At 33.6% G+C, this 19,050-nt stretch overlaps 1 protein-coding gene across 1 annotated transcript; it reads left to right on the forward strand.

Moving 5' to 3' along the window:
* Positions 1-302: 302 nt before the first annotated feature.
* LOC106053497 (40S ribosomal protein S3a) lies at positions 303-11,282 on the forward strand. Its single transcript, XM_013209061.2, has 7 exons — positions 303-458; positions 5,940-6,043; positions 6,703-6,890; positions 9,337-9,462; positions 10,286-10,368; positions 10,455-10,564; positions 11,113-11,282. The coding sequence occupies exons 1-7, from the start codon at positions 397-399 to the stop codon at positions 11,235-11,237; spliced, it is 798 nt and encodes a 265-aa protein (XP_013064515.1). The 5' UTR covers positions 303-396; the 3' UTR covers positions 11,238-11,282.
* The last annotated feature ends 7,768 nt before the right edge of the window (positions 11,283-19,050 follow it).

The raw sequence follows: 19,050 nt of genomic DNA on the forward strand, positions 1-19,050 counted from the left end.
GGAAGTCATCTGCCAAAATTGAGAAAAGACTAAATTCTAAATGTCGCTTAACAAAGATGGCTAAGACAGAGTTTAGGAGAGAGTTATAGAGATCGGGTCTCAAACAAAGAAATCCTATGCCGAACTGGGACTCTACCACTTAATGGGGCTGTGACCGAGCGTCGCAAGAGGTTTGGGGGACATGTTCTCCGACAGAATTAATTATCTACGCATAGTGTCACATATTATACCAAGAGTTGCAATAACACGGAGGCCATTTCTAGGAAAGCGCAATGAATTTTCGAAGGTAGATCACAGACCTATATATTTCTGCACTTTAGCGGTTGTTGGACTTGCAGGAAATGACCTTTCTCATTACACAGCTTCCGTTCTTCCTTTTCACTTTAGTCTGTTAACATGGCTGTCGGTAAAAATAAACGACTAACCAAAGGAGGGAAAAAGGGAACCAAGAAGAAGGTGTAAGTTATGCTAATCGTTAAAATAATTAATTAAAAGCTTTCTTTTTAAAACTATGATAAACTTATTGATTGATTGTTTTATTTTAATAACGATATTTGATGATAAATATATGGTAGTAAAATGTAAACATTGACATTTTTGTTAAATGTAGTTGAACTATAGATTGTAGAATGTCTTTATTGTAAAATTTACATTTATGTAGAGAGTCTAAGTATTTAGTTTCTTTTTAGTCTACCTAGATCTAGTTATTGCTTGGAAATATAGATTTAATCTATTAATCTTAAAATTCTTTCCTTAGTCAAGTTATAACTTACACATGGAATCATGGAATGGATTTTTAATACTTTCACTTTCACAGTTTCAGTGACTTTCACACCAGTGACCATAACTTTAAACTACTAAAGTAGATCTATATACATCTAGATTCTTGATAATAATTAATTTATATAAACTATTAACAGGAGAGTTAAAATGACAAACATCTTAAAATTTGAACAAATTGTCAGATAGAATAGTTGAATAGATTTAGATCTAGATCTAGGTAGTTCGATAAAAAATTCAAACTCACAATATACTAATAAAACCTATATGGTTGAATAGGGATTGAAAAAATATTTCCAACCATATTAAATTTATCATTGTATGACAAGTGGAAGGGGAGATATTAATTTTTATTTGAGAGGGGGAAAGTCTTGATTTTTTAGATCCATGTCATTTCTGTTCACTACCGGAAGTTGAATCAAACTGGGAAATAGGTCAAGAGTATTTTTTTGTTTGTGCTGCCAATTTATCTAATTTTGTGACAAGAATGATCCTCAATTTTTTTCTAATTTTGTTTTGAGTTTCTCTTTATTGCATGTAACATTGAATCAATTTTGAATGTATTGATAGGATTAATAATTATTATTTAAAGAAATATAAGTGTACTCTTAATGAATATATAGTAAAACACTATTTGTAATTGAAAAGTACTTATATTTGTTAAAAATTCATTTTGAAAGATTTAAATCTTGAAAGAGAATTTTTTTTTTATTTAAGTGTCTGGTATCTATACTTTTAAAGTATGAATTAATTATTATGCTGAAAATATTATTTAAAAAATTGAAAAGTAATGCTTTGATTTTAAGTAATTTTTGAAGAATGAAGTAAATAATTTTTAAATCTATATCAAATCTGCAACACAAGTTAATGAAGAACATAATTAATATTATGAAAAGAATAGATGCATTCTAAATATTAATACCTAATGCATGATTTTATATAAGAAAATGTCTAGATATTCTATTTTATGGGTTGATTATTAATCAAAATAGATTTTTTTTATTGCAACAAATGTTTGTTGTTGTTTTTTTGGAAATAAAATAGCATATTTACAATCATAACAGACATCAGCAAATCAATCAAATAAAATTAAAATACATTTAAGGAAATGTAAAATAGTATCACAATTAAAGAATAATTATAATCTCAACATCATCCATAATTCCATAATTTTTCTAATAGGCTATGGGTAATCTCACAGATTCTTAGATTATTTGCTGTTGTAAACAATATATTTTCTTTAAGAATAGGCACACCAACATCTTTCAAAGCAGCTTTTATTTCATTTGCCATTTCATTTCTTGCTCATCTGTCCACACTAAATTAATTAATCCATAATAATTTCCCCACATCTTTTTCTTGGTAAACAAAAAGAAAATTTATCTCTTGCTCATCTCTTTTTTAGTGCAATAATAATTTCCCCACATCTTTTTCTTGGTAAACAAAAAGAAAATTTATCTCTTGCTCATTTCTTTTTTAGTGCAAAGATAATGCAAGCGTTGTTGCCATTGACTTTTGTCTTACCATCTAAAAATAGCCATTTTAGCATTTGGTGCTTTTCATGATAATAAATTAAAAAACCTAAGATTCTTTCAGCCCAAGTATTGTGGTGAAGCACATTTTTTTATACATACTAATGGGCCTGATAAATCCCTTTGTAATGAGAAACTCATTAATATGCCCAGTGTAGACTGAGGTATAGTTTGATTTAAAAATTGAGTGGAGTTTACTAACAGTAGAGATATCATGATTTGATAATTAATTTAGAGGACAACTAAAAGCATTAATCTGAGAGTTAAATAGAAACTCTGGTGCATCTAGCAATTTTTAATGCAGTGTAAAGTGTCCTTGATGTTTCACCTAAATGTGAAAAACAAACCTTAGTATTGCCTTTAAAAATGTAATTCAATTTCTTATATTTTTGTATTTAACAATAATATATATATATATATTTTAATCAAAAAATCTTAAAATTAATAGTAATAAAATATAATAATAATAATAGTAAAAAAAAATTATAGTGAAATAATAATAACCTAACTAGAGTAGTTGATAATTATATGATGCAAACAAAGCTTAAATTCTATGAACATTACTAATGACTAGTGGTACAAACTTATTTAAAAGATAACTAAGAATTTTTTAAAATTGTATAGATTACATTAAATCATATATTGTATTGAATTGGAATAATTAGAAAATTATTTAACCTTATGTAAAAATAATTAATTTTATATTTAGATTAATCAATTGCTTTTAAAAAGAAATTATTCAAATCATAGATGGTTATAAATAGGGGGCCGATTGAGATGGATTTAAATACGTACTGACAGTGATGGATGTATATATGTTTTAGCAAAGCTCTTGTTTTCATGGATAATTTTGTTTCTGCCAACTTGTCCAAAAATATATTGTTCAGTGCTGAAAAATGTCAACTATCGATAATTGGTCACATATTTGAGTGAATCGAGAGGACTTCACTCGAAGACGTTTTTCTAATTAAATCTGATTGAAAATATGCTTCTAAGTTATCAATTACGAATCTTTAAGTAATTACCCAGATGAGCCTCTTTTAAAAAGGATGAAACACGGATTATTTCAATTGACAAACATAAAAACAAAAATATGCAGTCATTTGATCTTCATTTTAATAAAAACAAGCCAACACTGGAATAATCGGGACATGCCATTTGAAAATATTAACATTCTAGAGCACATTGAGCACAAATTTTGTACAAAAAAAAATAAAAATGTAATTTTACTATGAAATTCAAAATACCAACGTTTATGGACCTATGCAGGTTTTATATGAAAAATGGAATACTACTTCCGGTGTTTATACGCGGATTTCGAACTCACTACTAGATCTATTATGATAGGAGTAGGTCTTAATAAGGTAATGTTCTTCTTTAATGGGGTCAATGTAGTCAATCAATGCATTGAAACGTTGTTTATCTGAGTTCATTGGGTAGTCTAGAAGAGTCCATGGAGCCTATTCCCATTATTCTCAGTGTGTTCAATAATGACTAATGTTCATTGGTGTCAAAAGTGTAGCCACCTTCTAGTCAATTCTAAAAGTGATTTACAGTGTAATCAGCAGTTGCAGAAGTTTTCCGTATGACTATTTACACTATTTGTGCATTGTAGTTTTGAACTCTGCTGCTTGAAGATTTTGTCATGAGGTACACCTGCTAGTACAGCATTGCTGTTGTCAAACCAGGGTATTATCATAGTATTATGGATGCTAGCTTTTTTGATGTTGTCATTATTGTCAGATATGGCCTATTCTGTGAAGCTAATGATAGACCTTTGCCAAGATTTATATGTGTTGGTCAAAAGACAGTTGAGTCAAAGAACAAGATTATGAGATACAGTTTAAAGTTTAAGAATATTTAAGATTTATAATTATAGCCCCAGTCATTGATTGTCACTAAAAAAAAAATTCATTTAAATCTGGATCTTCTAGTTCTAGAACACATGTATTTATTATTAGGGGGGGGGGATTAATTGAAACTTGTTTAGGTTTAGTATAGGGCGGAATTGAGCTCTCAACATTCTACTTTAAGGACCATTTTTTTTTACCAATTTCAAAATGGCTTTTATTGACATATTATATATCAAATTTATTGCCCAAGAATAGAGGAATTTAAAAAAAAAATAAAATCAGAAGCAACAGACAATTATTTAACTTGAAAAAATGAGGTCAAACACACTTACCCCTAATAATGAAAAATTCATTACTCACAGAAGATATGTCCCATAATCCATGAATTTCACAAGTTCACAATATTATTAATAGAAAAATATATCCCAAAGTAAAGTATATTTATAGAAAATTTGAAAAAAATATAAAAACAAGTTTTTAAGTCATTTATGCCAATTAATTGAGCCACCCCAGACCCCACCCCCTCCGTAAAAAAATTAGGTTGCAAATTATACTTTATCATTATCCTAAATAACAAAAACATTATCAGTTTAGACATATTATGTATCAATTTTAATGCCCAAGATGAGAGGAATCCAAAAAAAGTTAATTCATTATCATCAGACAAGTATTTAACATTAAAAAAATGAAGTCAAACACACTTACCCCTAATAATGAAAAATTCATTACTCACAGAAGATATGTCCCATAATCCATGAATTTCACAAGTTCACAATATTATTAATAGAAAAATATATCCCAAAGTAAAGTATATTTATAGAACATTTGAAAAAAATATAAAAACAAGTTTTTAAGTCATTTATGCCAAAAAATTGATCCACCCCAGACCCCACCCCCTCCATAAAAAAATTAGGTTGCAAATTATACTTTATCATTATCCTAAATAACAAAAACATTATCAGTTTAGACATATTATGTATCAATTTTAATGCCCAAGATGAGAGGAATCCAAAAAAAGTTAAATTCATTATCATCAGACAAGTATTTAACATTAAAAAAATGAGGTCAAACACACTTACCCCTAATAATGAAAAATCCATAATTCACAGAAGATATGTCCAATAATCCATGAATTTCACAAATTCACAATATTATTTGCTTAAAACTGTGTCACTTCAAAAACATCACAACTTCAAAAGAAGCATTTTATTTACTTTTTTTTTTCTTTATGGTGTGTAACAATCATTTTTAAATACTAAGTATGTATTTTATACATGAGTTATATTTCTAAAATATGTTTCTTACCTTTTGAAATGGAATCACATAAATCCAGGAGTAAATGGTGTCTTGTCTTTTTGGCAATACTTCATGATATTCACAAATGCACAAATTCCATATAAAAACGAATTTCAAAAAAAAAATTGCTAATGAAGCTTCCCAGAAACATAGATCTATCCATCAGTAAAAGCAAATATACCACAGATGGTCTATATTCAGAGATAATGAATATTGAACTCGAAAAATGCATTTTCAATAGAGAATCTGTTTTCCGCCATATTTTATGTTGAAAGCTTCTAGCAACTGTTTTCATTTCTACCATTAAGATTCAAACTATTAATAAATATAATTAGTTGAATCTCATAGATCTAGATTAATCTAGAATTTTAGATTTAGTTATAACAAAAAATTAATTAAACATCAATAAGTTTGGGCCAAGACAGTTATGAATTTGAAAATGGCAATTCCTCATATACATTATTTTTTTTCTTTTAAGTGTTGATCCCTTTTCCAAAAAAGAATGGTATGATGTCAAGGCACCTTCAATGTTTTCTGTGAGACAAATAGGCAAAACATTGGTCACACGTTCCCAAGGAACAAGTAAGTATAATTTGAATATAAAAGCATGTATTTCTGATACATTTGTTGTGTTTGTCATTCAGAGAGGCTTAAAACAAGGTGCCATTCTAAAATTTGAAGGAATAAAGGAGCAAACATTTGAAAAAAAAATGTTACACAATTTGGGACATAAGTTAAAATCTGAAGTCGAAAAATTAGAATTTTAAAGAATTCATTTGATGATTTTTATTTACAGATCGCCTACCCAAAAAAAAAAGTCCAAATGTGAAACACCGATAGTCAAAACATTTTGGCATCAGAATGTGTAACACTTGTGCGATCGAATATATCGAGATATAGTCTCTGTACATATCATATGCATTAAAAACAAACAAAATGTTTTAAACTATAATTTTTGAAAATACCAAAGAATCTTCTTTGTGATTCCTGAAAAGGGTTTTAATGTCATTTTGGAAAACATTATTTATGAAAGTATATTTTTCTGTTGAATTATTTTTCTTATTCATACATTCTAAACCAGTGAAAGATCATATTAGTTAGTGGCCATGAAAAAAAAGACATTTGTTGTATGGGTTTAAAACTGTTTCAAAATATGTCAGTGATTTTCTTCCCACAGCTTGATCTGGTATTATATGGTTATTCAATTCTATCATAACTTCTTTTTTTTTTTACTTTTACAGAGATAGCAAGTGACAACTTGAAAGGCCGCGTTTTTGAAGTGAGCTTAGCTGATCTTCAAAATGATGAAGTAACCTTTCGAAAATTTAAACTCGTAGCAGAAGAAGTTCAGGGTCGCAATGTTTTGACTAACTTCCATGGAATGTCATTAACTAGAGACAAACTGTGTTCCATGGTGAAAAAGTGGCAGGTAAGCATATATATGTATGTTATGGCAGAGTTACATGTAAGAAAATATAAAATTTCAAATAAATCTTATGGAAATGGTGACTTAATGGTAAATAAATCTTTAAGCATCAGGATTGAAGTGCACTGAACATAAAGCTGAAACAGAATGGTGAGATAACTTATTATGGTGTGTTGGACAGGAATAAAGTGCTTGGCTTCTGAACTATATTCTAATCCCTGCGAAGACTGGGATTTTAAACTTCAAGATTTTTATGAATTTTAGGAGACCCCAAACTGACATTTGGGGGGGGGGGGGTAAAGGCAGTTGGTCATTGTGCTGGCCACATGACCCCTTTAGCTTTACTTCATCTGCCCCCGAAAGGTCTGACTTAGACTTAGGTCCTCCCGCGCCGTTCGGCGCATTGGGCGGCAAGCTGTCTCCATAATGATCTGTCACTGGCAATGTCTGAAGCCTCCTCCCACCTGGTGTCCACTGTTCTGAGGTCCTCCATGAAGGTGTGTCGCCAGGTAATACGAGGACGTCCCTGTTTGCACTTTCCTCGTTTTGGCTTCCATGTTATCGCAACTCTTGGTGTGCGTAATTCATTTTGACGTAGAACATGTCCCGCAAACCTCATGCGACGCTCAGTCACAACCTCACTAAGTGTTCGACTCCCAGTTCGGCATAGGATTTCCTTGTTTGAGATCCGGTCTGTGTAACTGACTCCCAAAATCCGTCTCAGCCATCTATGTTGAGCCACATTTAGTCTTTTCTCAATTTTGACAGATGACTTCCACGTCTCACATGCATATGTAGCAGTTGGAATGATGATTGTGTTGAGAAGGTGTATTTTTGTCTCGAGTCCAATGGCTTGGCTAGTCCAAATAGGCTGCAGCCTTTGGAAAATGCTCCCTGCCTTTCCTATTCGGCACGCTACATCATGGTAAGCATCTCCATCATTTGTTATGATGCTGCCAAGGTACGTGAACTTGTCCAGCTCTTCAAGCTTTGACTCGCCAAGTCTGAAGGGGACACCCTTTGCCTTATATCCCACTCGCATAATTTTAGTCTTATCCAAGTTTATGCGGAGGCCAATTTTGGGTGCCTCTCTGTCTAGGCTCTCCGTCATTTCTTGAATGCATTTATTTGTAGCCCCGCGTAGTGAAACATCATCAGCAAAGTCCCTCAATCGGAGTTGTTCATGCCATGGAATACCAAAGGCAGTCTGGTTCATTGCTCTCCTCATTATGTAGTCGATGGCTAGGAGGAAAAGGAAGGGGGAGATAAGATGCACCCCTGTCTCACACCTGTCTCGATTGTAAAAAAACTCAGTTGTTCCCTCTTCTGTTTTAATGCAGCAGCTAGACTGACTGTAAAGGTGTCTTAAGATCAGGACAAATTTTTCTGGGATACCGTATTCTCTAACTATTTTCCATAGTGATTCTCGGTGGACACTATCAAACGCTTTTTTGAAGTCCACGAAACTGATCGTTAGCCGTTGTTGGTACTCAAGACTTTGTTCTATGATATTTCGTAAAACAAAAATCTGCTCTGTACATGATCTGCCTCTTCGGAAACCTGCTTGTTCTTCTCTGAGCCTTTCATCTACAGACTGTTGAAGCCGTCTCAACAAAACAGTGCTGAAAACTTTGCCTGGGACAGAGAGGAGAGTAATGCCCCTCCAGTTGTTGCAGTCTGCCAAGTTGCCCTTTTTTTGGAAGCTTTACAATCACTCCCTTTTGCCAGTCCTCTGGGACTTTTGAAGTTCGCCAACAGAGATTTAAGAGATCAGTCATTCTGTTAACAATGCACTGTCCCCCATATTTTAGCATTTCTGCTGATATCATGTCTAGTCCTGGTGCTTTGTTATTCTTTAGCACTGCAATGGCCATGGTAACCTCCTCAACAGTTATTGGGTCTGTCTTGACCTTGAGATCATTGTCTGGAGAGGGGTCCTGGAATATGCAAGTTAGGTCTGGCGACAGTTGGTTAAGGGTCTCTTTAAAAGTGCTCTACCCATCTTGCATCCTGTTCTTCTTTCGTTCACAAAGTTTTGCCTTGCTTGTCTTTTACTGGTGCCCCATGTCCACTCTTTGCTCCAGTGAGATCTAGGACGATACGATGGAGGGTTTTTGTGTCATTTCTGCTTGCAGCTGCTTGTGCCTCTAGTCCCTTCTGCTCAATCCAGTCCCGTTTATCTTGTCGACAGCTTCTCTTTACTTTCAGATCTGCTTCTTCCGCTAGGCTGCGATCCTGTGTTTCATTTTTCTGATCTCGTCTACGTTTGGCCTCTTTCCTCTCATCTATCAATTTCCATGTTCTGTCTTGTATCCACCGTTCCTTGTATGAACCTGAAGGTCTGAATACATCACAATAAAAAAGCTGTAGTATTTTCACAAATTTATCTTCAAATTCCAAAAATTAGTTAAAAGTTACTAATATTAAGCTTCAATTAAATAATTTACAGACTCTGATTGAAGCCAATGTTGATGTGAAAACTACTGATGGCTACCTTCTGAGAGTGTTTGTTATTGGATTCACAAAGAAGAGGAACAATCAAGTAAAGAAAACATGTTATGCTCAACATGCACAGGTAAACAAATTTTAATTCTTGGTTTTAAAATATTTAACAGATTGATTGATTAGACATCTGCAGGTATAAAACTTAAAACCCCTATATTATGCATTAACTTCTAAAATTAAATTGCATTAATGAATTATTTGGGCTTATTAGGAAGACATGCACTACTTTTACTTACAAGGTTAGGTCTAAAATATATTATTAGCAATATGTTATTATAAGACATGAGAAATTTGAATCAAAATCAAAAATGTTTTTTTAATGTACAGAATTAAGTAAATCAGAGATACCAAAAATATATCTAAAAATGTAAAAAAAAATTAACTGTGACTAGAAATTTTAGTCCTGTCAGCTACAACATTTGTATATTGTGTGTTTGATCTTTTACAGCATCATTGTTGCTTTAAAAAAAAAATCACATTTGGTATCAGTGCTGGGGGGGGGGGGGGGATGCATTGTCCCTCAGCTATGCTACAGTGCAAAAGTAGTAAAGAGTATCTGCCTTTCACTGATGAATCAAAAAATTTTTGTTTTGAACCACTAAAAATTTAGTTTTGTCTTGTAACCAATTAGCTGGTGATTTTTTTTTAATGTATATATCCATTAAATGTCCAATGATCTGTTGAATTGCTTGTATTAGGGAAGGTCTGGTAATGTTACTGCAGGTTAAACACAAAGTATAACTAGTAATAATATATTTCTACAAAGCATACAGTTTATAGCTCTTGTCTATTTTGAAATGTCTGAATACATCAAGATAAAAAAAGCTGTAGCATTGAATGGAATATTTTTTATTTACCTTTTATCAATTAGCAATTTTTATTTTACTCTGCAGGTTAAAGCTATCAGAAAGAAGATGGTTGAAATAGTCACTAGAGAAGTATCAATGAATGATATGAAAGAAGTTGTTAACAAGTTGTAAGTGCTGTGTTCAAACATGTTTTTATTGATGTTGGCTTCACTCAAGGAGTCTTACAATTTTAACATCTTTTATGCCATTACAGGATCCCAGACAGTATTGGTAAGGATATCGAAAAATGTTGTCAGGGCATATATCCCCTTCATGACGTTCTTATTCAGAAAGTCAAAGTTCTCAAAAAGCCTAAATTTGATGGTAAGTTATATTTTATTATATATATATATGCTCTAAAAATTTGTACTGGGTTATTTTTCCCACAGTTGGAATGTGTCCACTTGTCTTGTTACCATGTGTTTTGAAGGCTTTTCCATTCTTGATATGCTTGTACTTTTGTTTTTCTCTTTGTAGTTTTGTCGGGCTTTTCTAGTTCCTCTGTACTCATTGAGTACTACAGACTTGAAGCAACTTGAAAACCTTTGTTGTTTGTTGCTGCTGTAAACATTTAGTTCCAATTCAATATTGTGCTATTTAACAATAAGGCTAGGTTTGTCACACATTAACACAAATGTGTATGGCCAGACACAAAACAAAAGTGAGTTGACCAGAAGATTTTAAAGGTTCAAATTATTTATTGGTTTTAACTTTTCTACAAATGGTGATTTTTTTTTATTGCTTTCAGGTGAAATTTCTGGGGAAATCTATTCTAAATAGTGATACAAATTCCTACAATTTTGTAATTTAAATTATTCCATTTTGAGAAAACATTTTAGATATATTGACTAACTTTTTGCATATATATACAGTTGGCAGGTTGATGGAACTTCATGGTGAAGGGGGTACTACAACTACCACCACTAAGACAGCTGAAGGTGGTGAAAAAGTTGATCGAGTTGATGGCTATGAACCACCAGTACTTGAAACTGTCTAAATGGTTTTCTGGAGTTAAAAAATAAATTCCTATTATGAACTATAATTTTGTTCTTTTTTTTTTTTTTTCCAATACCTATGTTGTCTAATTCTTGTTTTAATAACTAAATGTCTACTTGCAGATTTATATTAGCAGTATTGAGTATTTTAAAAAAATACTAAAACCTTTATCAAACATTAACTTAATTGGAAGTCTGATACATCTTGGAAAGAAAAAAAAAATCGCTGCGCGAGAGATTCCAGCGGGTTTTTCAATAGGCGCCAACTGCAACCTGGCCTTGTTTGTAATATTTGTTTCGAGTCAAATAGCCTGCCCTGTAATTAGATCCAGTGATTAGAAAGTCAATTTTAAACCATTGTCACTTTTATTGGAAATGGCTGTTAGTTGAGAGTAGAATATTTGTTGCCAATTATAGAGTGTAGATAAGGATCATGTGTATGTCTACATTAAGTTATTTGTGTTCTAGTTTAAAATACATTTTAATTCTCTTCTTTTCGTAGTAAAATCAGTTTAAAAAAAGAATGTTTTATAAATATTTAATATCAGAACTACTTAGGCTAATATTTAATTATAATAAACTGTATAAAAAAATTTTGAGTGCTTTTTTTTTTAATGTGCAAGTATTCCGTATTGGATTATTATTTCGATTATTCTTTTTGAAATTTTGCATTTTTGATCATCTGTATCTTTAATGCTGTGTTTCTAAAACTTTGGGTCCCCCCGGGGGAGGGGGAATCAATTTCCTGTCAAAGTGTTTGTGTTTCCTAGGTGACCGTAAGAAGAGGTTAAGCGTTGAGGATGATTAAATTAGTGAAACGGCTGATGATCTTGAGACATGAAAGAGTAAAGATGTTGTTTTGTCCTGAGTTAGATTTCGTTTAAATATCAGTTTATTTCATAAATATTAGATCTCTATCTCAAGTTCAATCTGTGAATATTGAAATAAGTTATATTGAGTTTATGTTCACATGAGAAGTTTTGTAAGTTATTTAAAGTTTATTTATTAAAAATATAAAACGCCTACATTGGTTCAGTTGAGCTAGTTGTTTGGAGAGACAAGCCAACGATCAACAAGGAGAGGGGGCGGTGAAAAAAAAAAAAAAATTTTTTCAGTGTAATTTATCTGAATAATATTAAATTACATGTAGGGGCCTATAAAAATTAAAATATCTTAAGTAGGAGACGCCGTTTTATCTTCTAATAAAAACCTTGTTAAATATAGACCGCTTTTTGCAATAATATGGGTCAAAACGTTTTGAAGATAACATTTTAAAACGTCTCCGCTAGTGTGATTCTTTTGGGGTTTTTTGGTCTCAGAATGGTTGAATTTCTTGTCTTGTGCACTTCTTTATAGTAACGATTTTTGTGTGACAAAAAACCTCCGCGACAGAGACGTCTTACTTAACACTAAGAACATATTTAAAAAGATCAAGCCCATAACACGTCCGTGCAAAATATGTAGGCCTACCTAGAATGTCCCTCGCATAATACTATTGGCCAGGGCTGCCTCTTTATAATTAGACTTAATAGGGCCCTCGATTTTTTTTTATTGAATAGTGCGTCCTGAAAGAAAAAAAATCACTATTAGCCTTTTTAAAACTCTCTCTTCTTACAAAGAGAAAAAGGCCAGAATATGGTTAGCGCCGAGTCCCACCAGGAATCAAACCCCTTGCCGACTAGAGCGAAAACCTGCCTCATCTTCAATTCTATCTCCAGGAAGAAACTTTTACAACGCTCAAAATTTATGCAGGCAACACTATTTCGAAAAAAAAAAAAAAAAACAGTCCATAAACCTATATATATATAGGCGTATAGGTCTGTGAAAGTGTCATTTTAGTGAAAATTCATTAATTTGGATTCTATACATAGTGTTAAGAAATGTATATGAAATTGTGTTATAATTAAGATTGTTTCTTTTCTTTTTTCATTACATTCTTTACAAAAAAAATGCAAAGTTAAAATTGAAAATAAAACATCTTAGAAGCATAGACCTAAATAAATATAGACTGGCCGATAAAAGAGTTTTATGAAACTAAAATTTGTGACTTGCAATTTTGTGTACTCGCTGGGGGCGGCATTTTAAAATTTCGCACGCAGGCGGCCACAACCCTCGCGGCGGCCCTGTGCAGAGCTTATAGTACGTAGTCTTACTGAAGCCACTTTACAAACTGCTAAGCTTTTGCAGTGAACAAGGAATGGTCTCGCAGGACTAAGAAGATGCAAACATTGTTACAATTAAAAAAACAAAACAAAGACCAATTGGAACAGTGACAGGGACATTTCACTGCTTAGCATTGTCGGAATGGCACACGCAAGAGTAGGCCTACTATTTTAACTGCTGCAGATCTTGTCTGAACTCAGTTACAGTGTTGCTTTAGATCAGGTAGATCTACAAATATTTTCTCCTTGCGGCAGCTACGGAAGAAAAGCAGAGATCAAAACAAGCCCTCAATATAGCTTTCATCAACCTGACCATTTGATCTTGTCATCTGAAGTGGTCAGTTTGCTTAATTACTAAAGAAAATTGGCTGTCCAAAAAGCTTCGGAAACTAGTGTCACTTTTCATGAAAACATGCAGGGCTGTTAGGCGCTTCCGCAGTGTCTAATAATAAAGCAAATAATCAAACGGAGCCGGAGGTAACACTCAATGAAATCAAAATAACACCGGCGAAATGTGGAACTATCAATCACTGGCGGATCGGGGGGGGGGGGGGGGGGGTAAGGGGCGATGATTCCCCCCCCCCTCCGAAGGGGTGGCGGACGAATTTTAGTATAGAATTCACACAATTTGTAGGCATATACGAATTTATTACTTATGTTATATACTAATTATTTATATTTCAACCTATTTCTAGATTATTTCGCCCCCTTCCTTTCTAGTAAATTGGCCGATATGGTGGGGGCGATCGCATTAATTCCGCTCCCCTCAAACTTTCGAGTGGGGGGGGGGAGCGATCCAATTTATTTGTAGAAATCACAGCTTGCTAACAGAATCAATTAAATATCTATATGATTAAAACTTGTTATTGGTATTTTAACCGATCTTTATATTATGTCGTTCCCCTGTTGCCGATTGGGGGGGGGGGGGCGAATACCTCTACTGCCCTTCCCACCTAAACCCTTTGAGTGGGGGGGGGGGGGCGGTCCTACTTTTATGGAGAAATCATAGTTTGTAAAAAAGATTAAATGAATTAATATATAAATTTTATATCTACATAATATAAACTACGTATTGATATGTGAACTCATTGTATATTATGTCGGACCACACTCTAATATCAAATTTTAGGATTAGTAAATATAAAATGAAAAAGGGTTGTACCAGGTGGAAGGAGCGATACATGTAATCACCTCCTCCCCCCCCCCCCCCAATTGGACAAACCTATACTTTTTCTTTTTGTATTATAAGTTAAGAAATAACAAAATAAAAAAATATCTGTCACTAATATAATTTATATATGCTATAAATTAAATTCTTATATCGAGTCGACCCACCCATATTCTTTAATGCCAAATGCAATCATTAGCAGAAATTATAAAAAGGAGCAAGGAAAAATCGTTTTCACTCTACCGCCCCTCCTCTTTCCAGACAGAGTTTATGTAATTTCACATGAATTTATCATAATTATTTTAAGAAAGACTTTGGAAAAGTTATAATTCAAACGAAATTTTTTAGTATAAGACTCACGATTGAGATGAGTTCTAAACCCAGATAGTCTTTTCCTAGTCGCCTTTTTCCAACCTTTACTCAATCTGATATTTTTCTAGTTAAAATAAATTTGGGACTATAACTCACAATTTATGCTTGAATTTTATTGAATATTATTTATCGAATATTTTTTTTTTCGGCGGCGATCCTCAAAGCCTTAATCTAAATATGTTATCTTTTCAAGGAACAAATCGGTATTATTTGCAACGTATTAAGAGCCTATAAATTCATATTAGAATATTTTTCAACATTATTCAAAAGGTCCTTTATAATAGGATGAATAATGAGCTGTAGATGTCTGGAGAACGCGTTTCTGCAGTGAAAAATGCAAGAAAACGCTTTTGTCGTCGGGGCTTCGACCCGAACCCCACTAGGGAAGCTTACAGTGCTCCCCTAGACCCCTAAGCTTGCAAGAGAAAAGCCTTAACATGACTGGATTTTTTTTCGCCGAAGGTTGAGAAACACTGCTTTATTTTATATGCTGTAAGCACGTTTATGCATAGGGTTAGGGTTTACTGGGCGTTAGGGTTAGGGTTTGGAAAAAAAATCCCCCCCCCCACTCCAAAGTTCTGGATCCTCCAGTGCAATCAATAGGCCTATAAGTTAATCGACGCTGATTTTGAATGTCAGACAAGAAGTTTAATAGTAACGAAGGGAACCGTGGAATGTCAGCTAACTCTATACGTTCATAAAAGGCTTCCTATCTAAAGCGTTCCGGAGGTAGTCTGTTTACATCGGCTAATATTTCGCTCTGTCTAAGACTTCCCCTATTTTCGAAACAATTAATTCCTAATCGTGCCATGACAGGCAATGTACAGTTTTTTGACAATTAGCCTACGCCTATATAGGCCATTTTCCGTCAAGAGCGGGGTAAAACAACACTATTTAGCATCTTCTTTACCCTCGAAGATCCACAGAAAATCCAATGGAAGACTTTTTAACATGGCCATAGAATAATGTAATATATAGTCTATGACATGGCTCAACTTAAAGCCAAAAAGAGTGCGTATCCTGATTAGAGAACTGCTGTTCGCAGACGATACGGTACTTACCTTCCATTCGCAAGAAGGATTAGAAAGGCTAGTAAATGCTTTGGCAGCTGCATGTCAAGAGTTCAGTCTTAAAATAATTCTCAGCAAGACTGAAATTCTGGCACAAAGCGTCACAGAAATACTCGTGATAAACATTGGAAATCACACCCTCAAGATGGTGTAGGAATTTTCCTTCCTGGGATCAACTATTGCCAGCAACCTAAATTTAGACATTGAGGAGACAAAAAGAATTGGAAAAGCTTCTGTATGTGAGCAGGTCAGGCAGGCGCGAGTGGTAGAACCTATTCTCTGCTCAACATTAAATTCTATCTAACAGTAGGCAGATGTTTGCGCTACTGGGTGGGCTCAATCTGTGCACCTCGGAATGGTGACAAAGGGGCTAGAGTCACCTAAGTAACCAGACAACTAACTATACTAACATAACTAAATGAAAACAAGATAACAAACTTTAGTTTACGATAAATAAAACAAAAAGAAGCTTTATTTACATACAAAAATAAATCAATAATAAAATATAATATATACACTAACTTGACTAATCACTACTACTGAACCCATCAACTAACTAAAATCCTCTAAATCTACACCACTACAAACACTAACAAACTAACCAAACCAACTATCTAACTAAATCACTACAACTACTACCCTAGACCTAGATCGACAGACAAACTACAATAAACTAGTCTAGATCTACAATATCCTACTACTACAACCAACCCATAACTAAAACTAAAACAAGAACATCTTAGCCTTAGTACACTTACTATTAGTATTCACTAAGAACAGAAACAGACTATAACTTATAACTAAACCACTAATAAGGCAACACTACAGAAACAAAATAACACTAGCTTCCCTAGAATTAGATCTAGAATAGATCTACAGAAACAATAACAAAACTATCAATAGCAGAAACAAAATAACACTAGATTCCCTAGAATTAGAATAGATCTACAACAGCAGTTATAAGCAGCAGCTATTTCAGCAGAGTATTGCAGCAGCTAAAAGCAGCAGTGTAATTGCAGCAGCTAAAAGCAGTAATAATAGCAGGCCGTCCCAGGTACAGGAATAAAAATATAATTAGACGACAGACACAAAGATCTTCGGCTGTCACACAGACATACTATACTGACTACTTGTCAACTGTACACTGAACTGTTTTAAGACAGCATGTGGTACATCCCTTTTATACTATCCCGCACTAACCTATATAAATATGCGGGAGTACAATTATAAAATCTGACACTAAACTATAAAAATAAAATATATAAAAATAGCTCTAACCTATACAACAAAAATACATTTAAAAAATAGCTAAAATTGCATATAAAACTAGCTCTGGGAGCGCAAGCTCACATGTAGTAATGGGAAAACTCTCTAATTATGTTTGGGAAAATAACAAACTGACAAGGCAACCTAATTGCTAGTATATAACGCCTGCATAGTCAGCACCTTTCTTTCTGGTAGTGAGAGCTGGTCTACACAATGCAACAAGAGCAAAGATTAAACAGTTTTCACTTGCGCTGCTTGCGACGCATAATGTGCATCTCCTGGATGGATCCCCAATCAGGAAGTTATTAAACTGGCCAAGGCTCAGTTGCTTTTTTGACCCACAGGAGACTACTTTGGTTCGGTCACACGCATTTTAGATGGAAGAGTCCCTAAGGACATTCTTTATACCGAGCTTGTGGAGGGAGCCAGACCCAACATACTAACCTACAGAGATGTCTGCAAGCAAGATCTGGGGACTACAGGCATCAATGAAAGTATGTGGAAGGAAATCGCTCAAGATCGGCAAGCATATTAAAGGCAGACTGTGCGTACTTGTACAAACCTCACCGAAAGGAATGAAGCGGCTTTAGATAATATGAGAAAGTAAGCTGTCCTATCAGATTGCCCTAAACAGGTTCACTCACATGCACGAACTGTGTCCGCTCAAGAATCGGCTTGTTTAGTCACGTCAGATTCTGGCTGGACTATACACAAACCGAAACCAGTGATCCACCAGGGTGCATCCATTCTCTTTTTAGAAACATATATATTCATTTAGATTACACTTTATTTCCTTAATCTTTCCTTACCTTCAGCTGGTCTTCTACGCCGTCCCGAAAGTAAAGACTATTGGTCGTTGTGCTCACCACATGACACCCTCGTTAACTGTTGGCCATAGAATTAAATTGTATTTACACTAAGTCTTATGGCTGGCTGTATTTTAAAACTACCATGTTTATCATTAAAAATGCTTGAGTGGCTTCAACTGCTCAGTAGGCCTAGTTCTCTCTGGAAAACTGCAAAAGAAATTTCAGCCAATAATTGGAGCTCTTCTGTCGCCTCTCCTTATTTCTTCTATCAGGGCTCTCCTGTTTCTTCTAATGATAGATTTAGGCTATATTTGGGTCACACACACACACACAAAACAACAACAACAAACAAGCAAAATATAAGTGTAAGTTACTATTACTTTTATAGAGGAGGCAGACATGATGATAGAAAAGAAGAAATGCAATTTTGAGCTCCAAAAGTGCCAAACAAAGAGGAGCGCAGTTTAACGTCATAATATGTCTCGGGACATTACAATTATTTTAATTTTCACTATCATATTTGTTTTACTTACGACTATTAGTTTTAATCTATAGTCTTTATTAGTATTTTATGGCTATTTAGTTACTTTTTAAACGTTTTAATGTAGTTTAAATTTAGTCCCTTTTTAAAAAATAAAGCAAATCTAAGGGAAAAACTCAGCATTTACAGCTATGTATATCAATAATGTAGAAGCTATTTACCTTGTTTGATATCGAAAAAAATAATTAATTAGGCATACCTATAATCCATTGACTAATACCGGTAGGTTAATTTTTTAATTGATTCATGTTTTGTTAGGTAGCCTACAATAAATAATTATTTGAAGCTTCAACTTGATCTTAGAATGGTTGTTGGAGAAATAACATGTTCAATTATCTAAGGGAATGAAACCCTACACATTTAGCCGTACATGTGAACACTGAAGGATTAATTTCCCTTTTTGGTATCTAACAAAATAATTAAATAC

Source organism: Biomphalaria glabrata, chromosome 8, assembly GCF_947242115.1.
Source record: "Biomphalaria glabrata chromosome 8, xgBioGlab47.1, whole genome shotgun sequence".
Classification (NCBI taxonomy): Eukaryota; Metazoa; Mollusca; class Gastropoda; family Planorbidae; genus Biomphalaria; species Biomphalaria glabrata.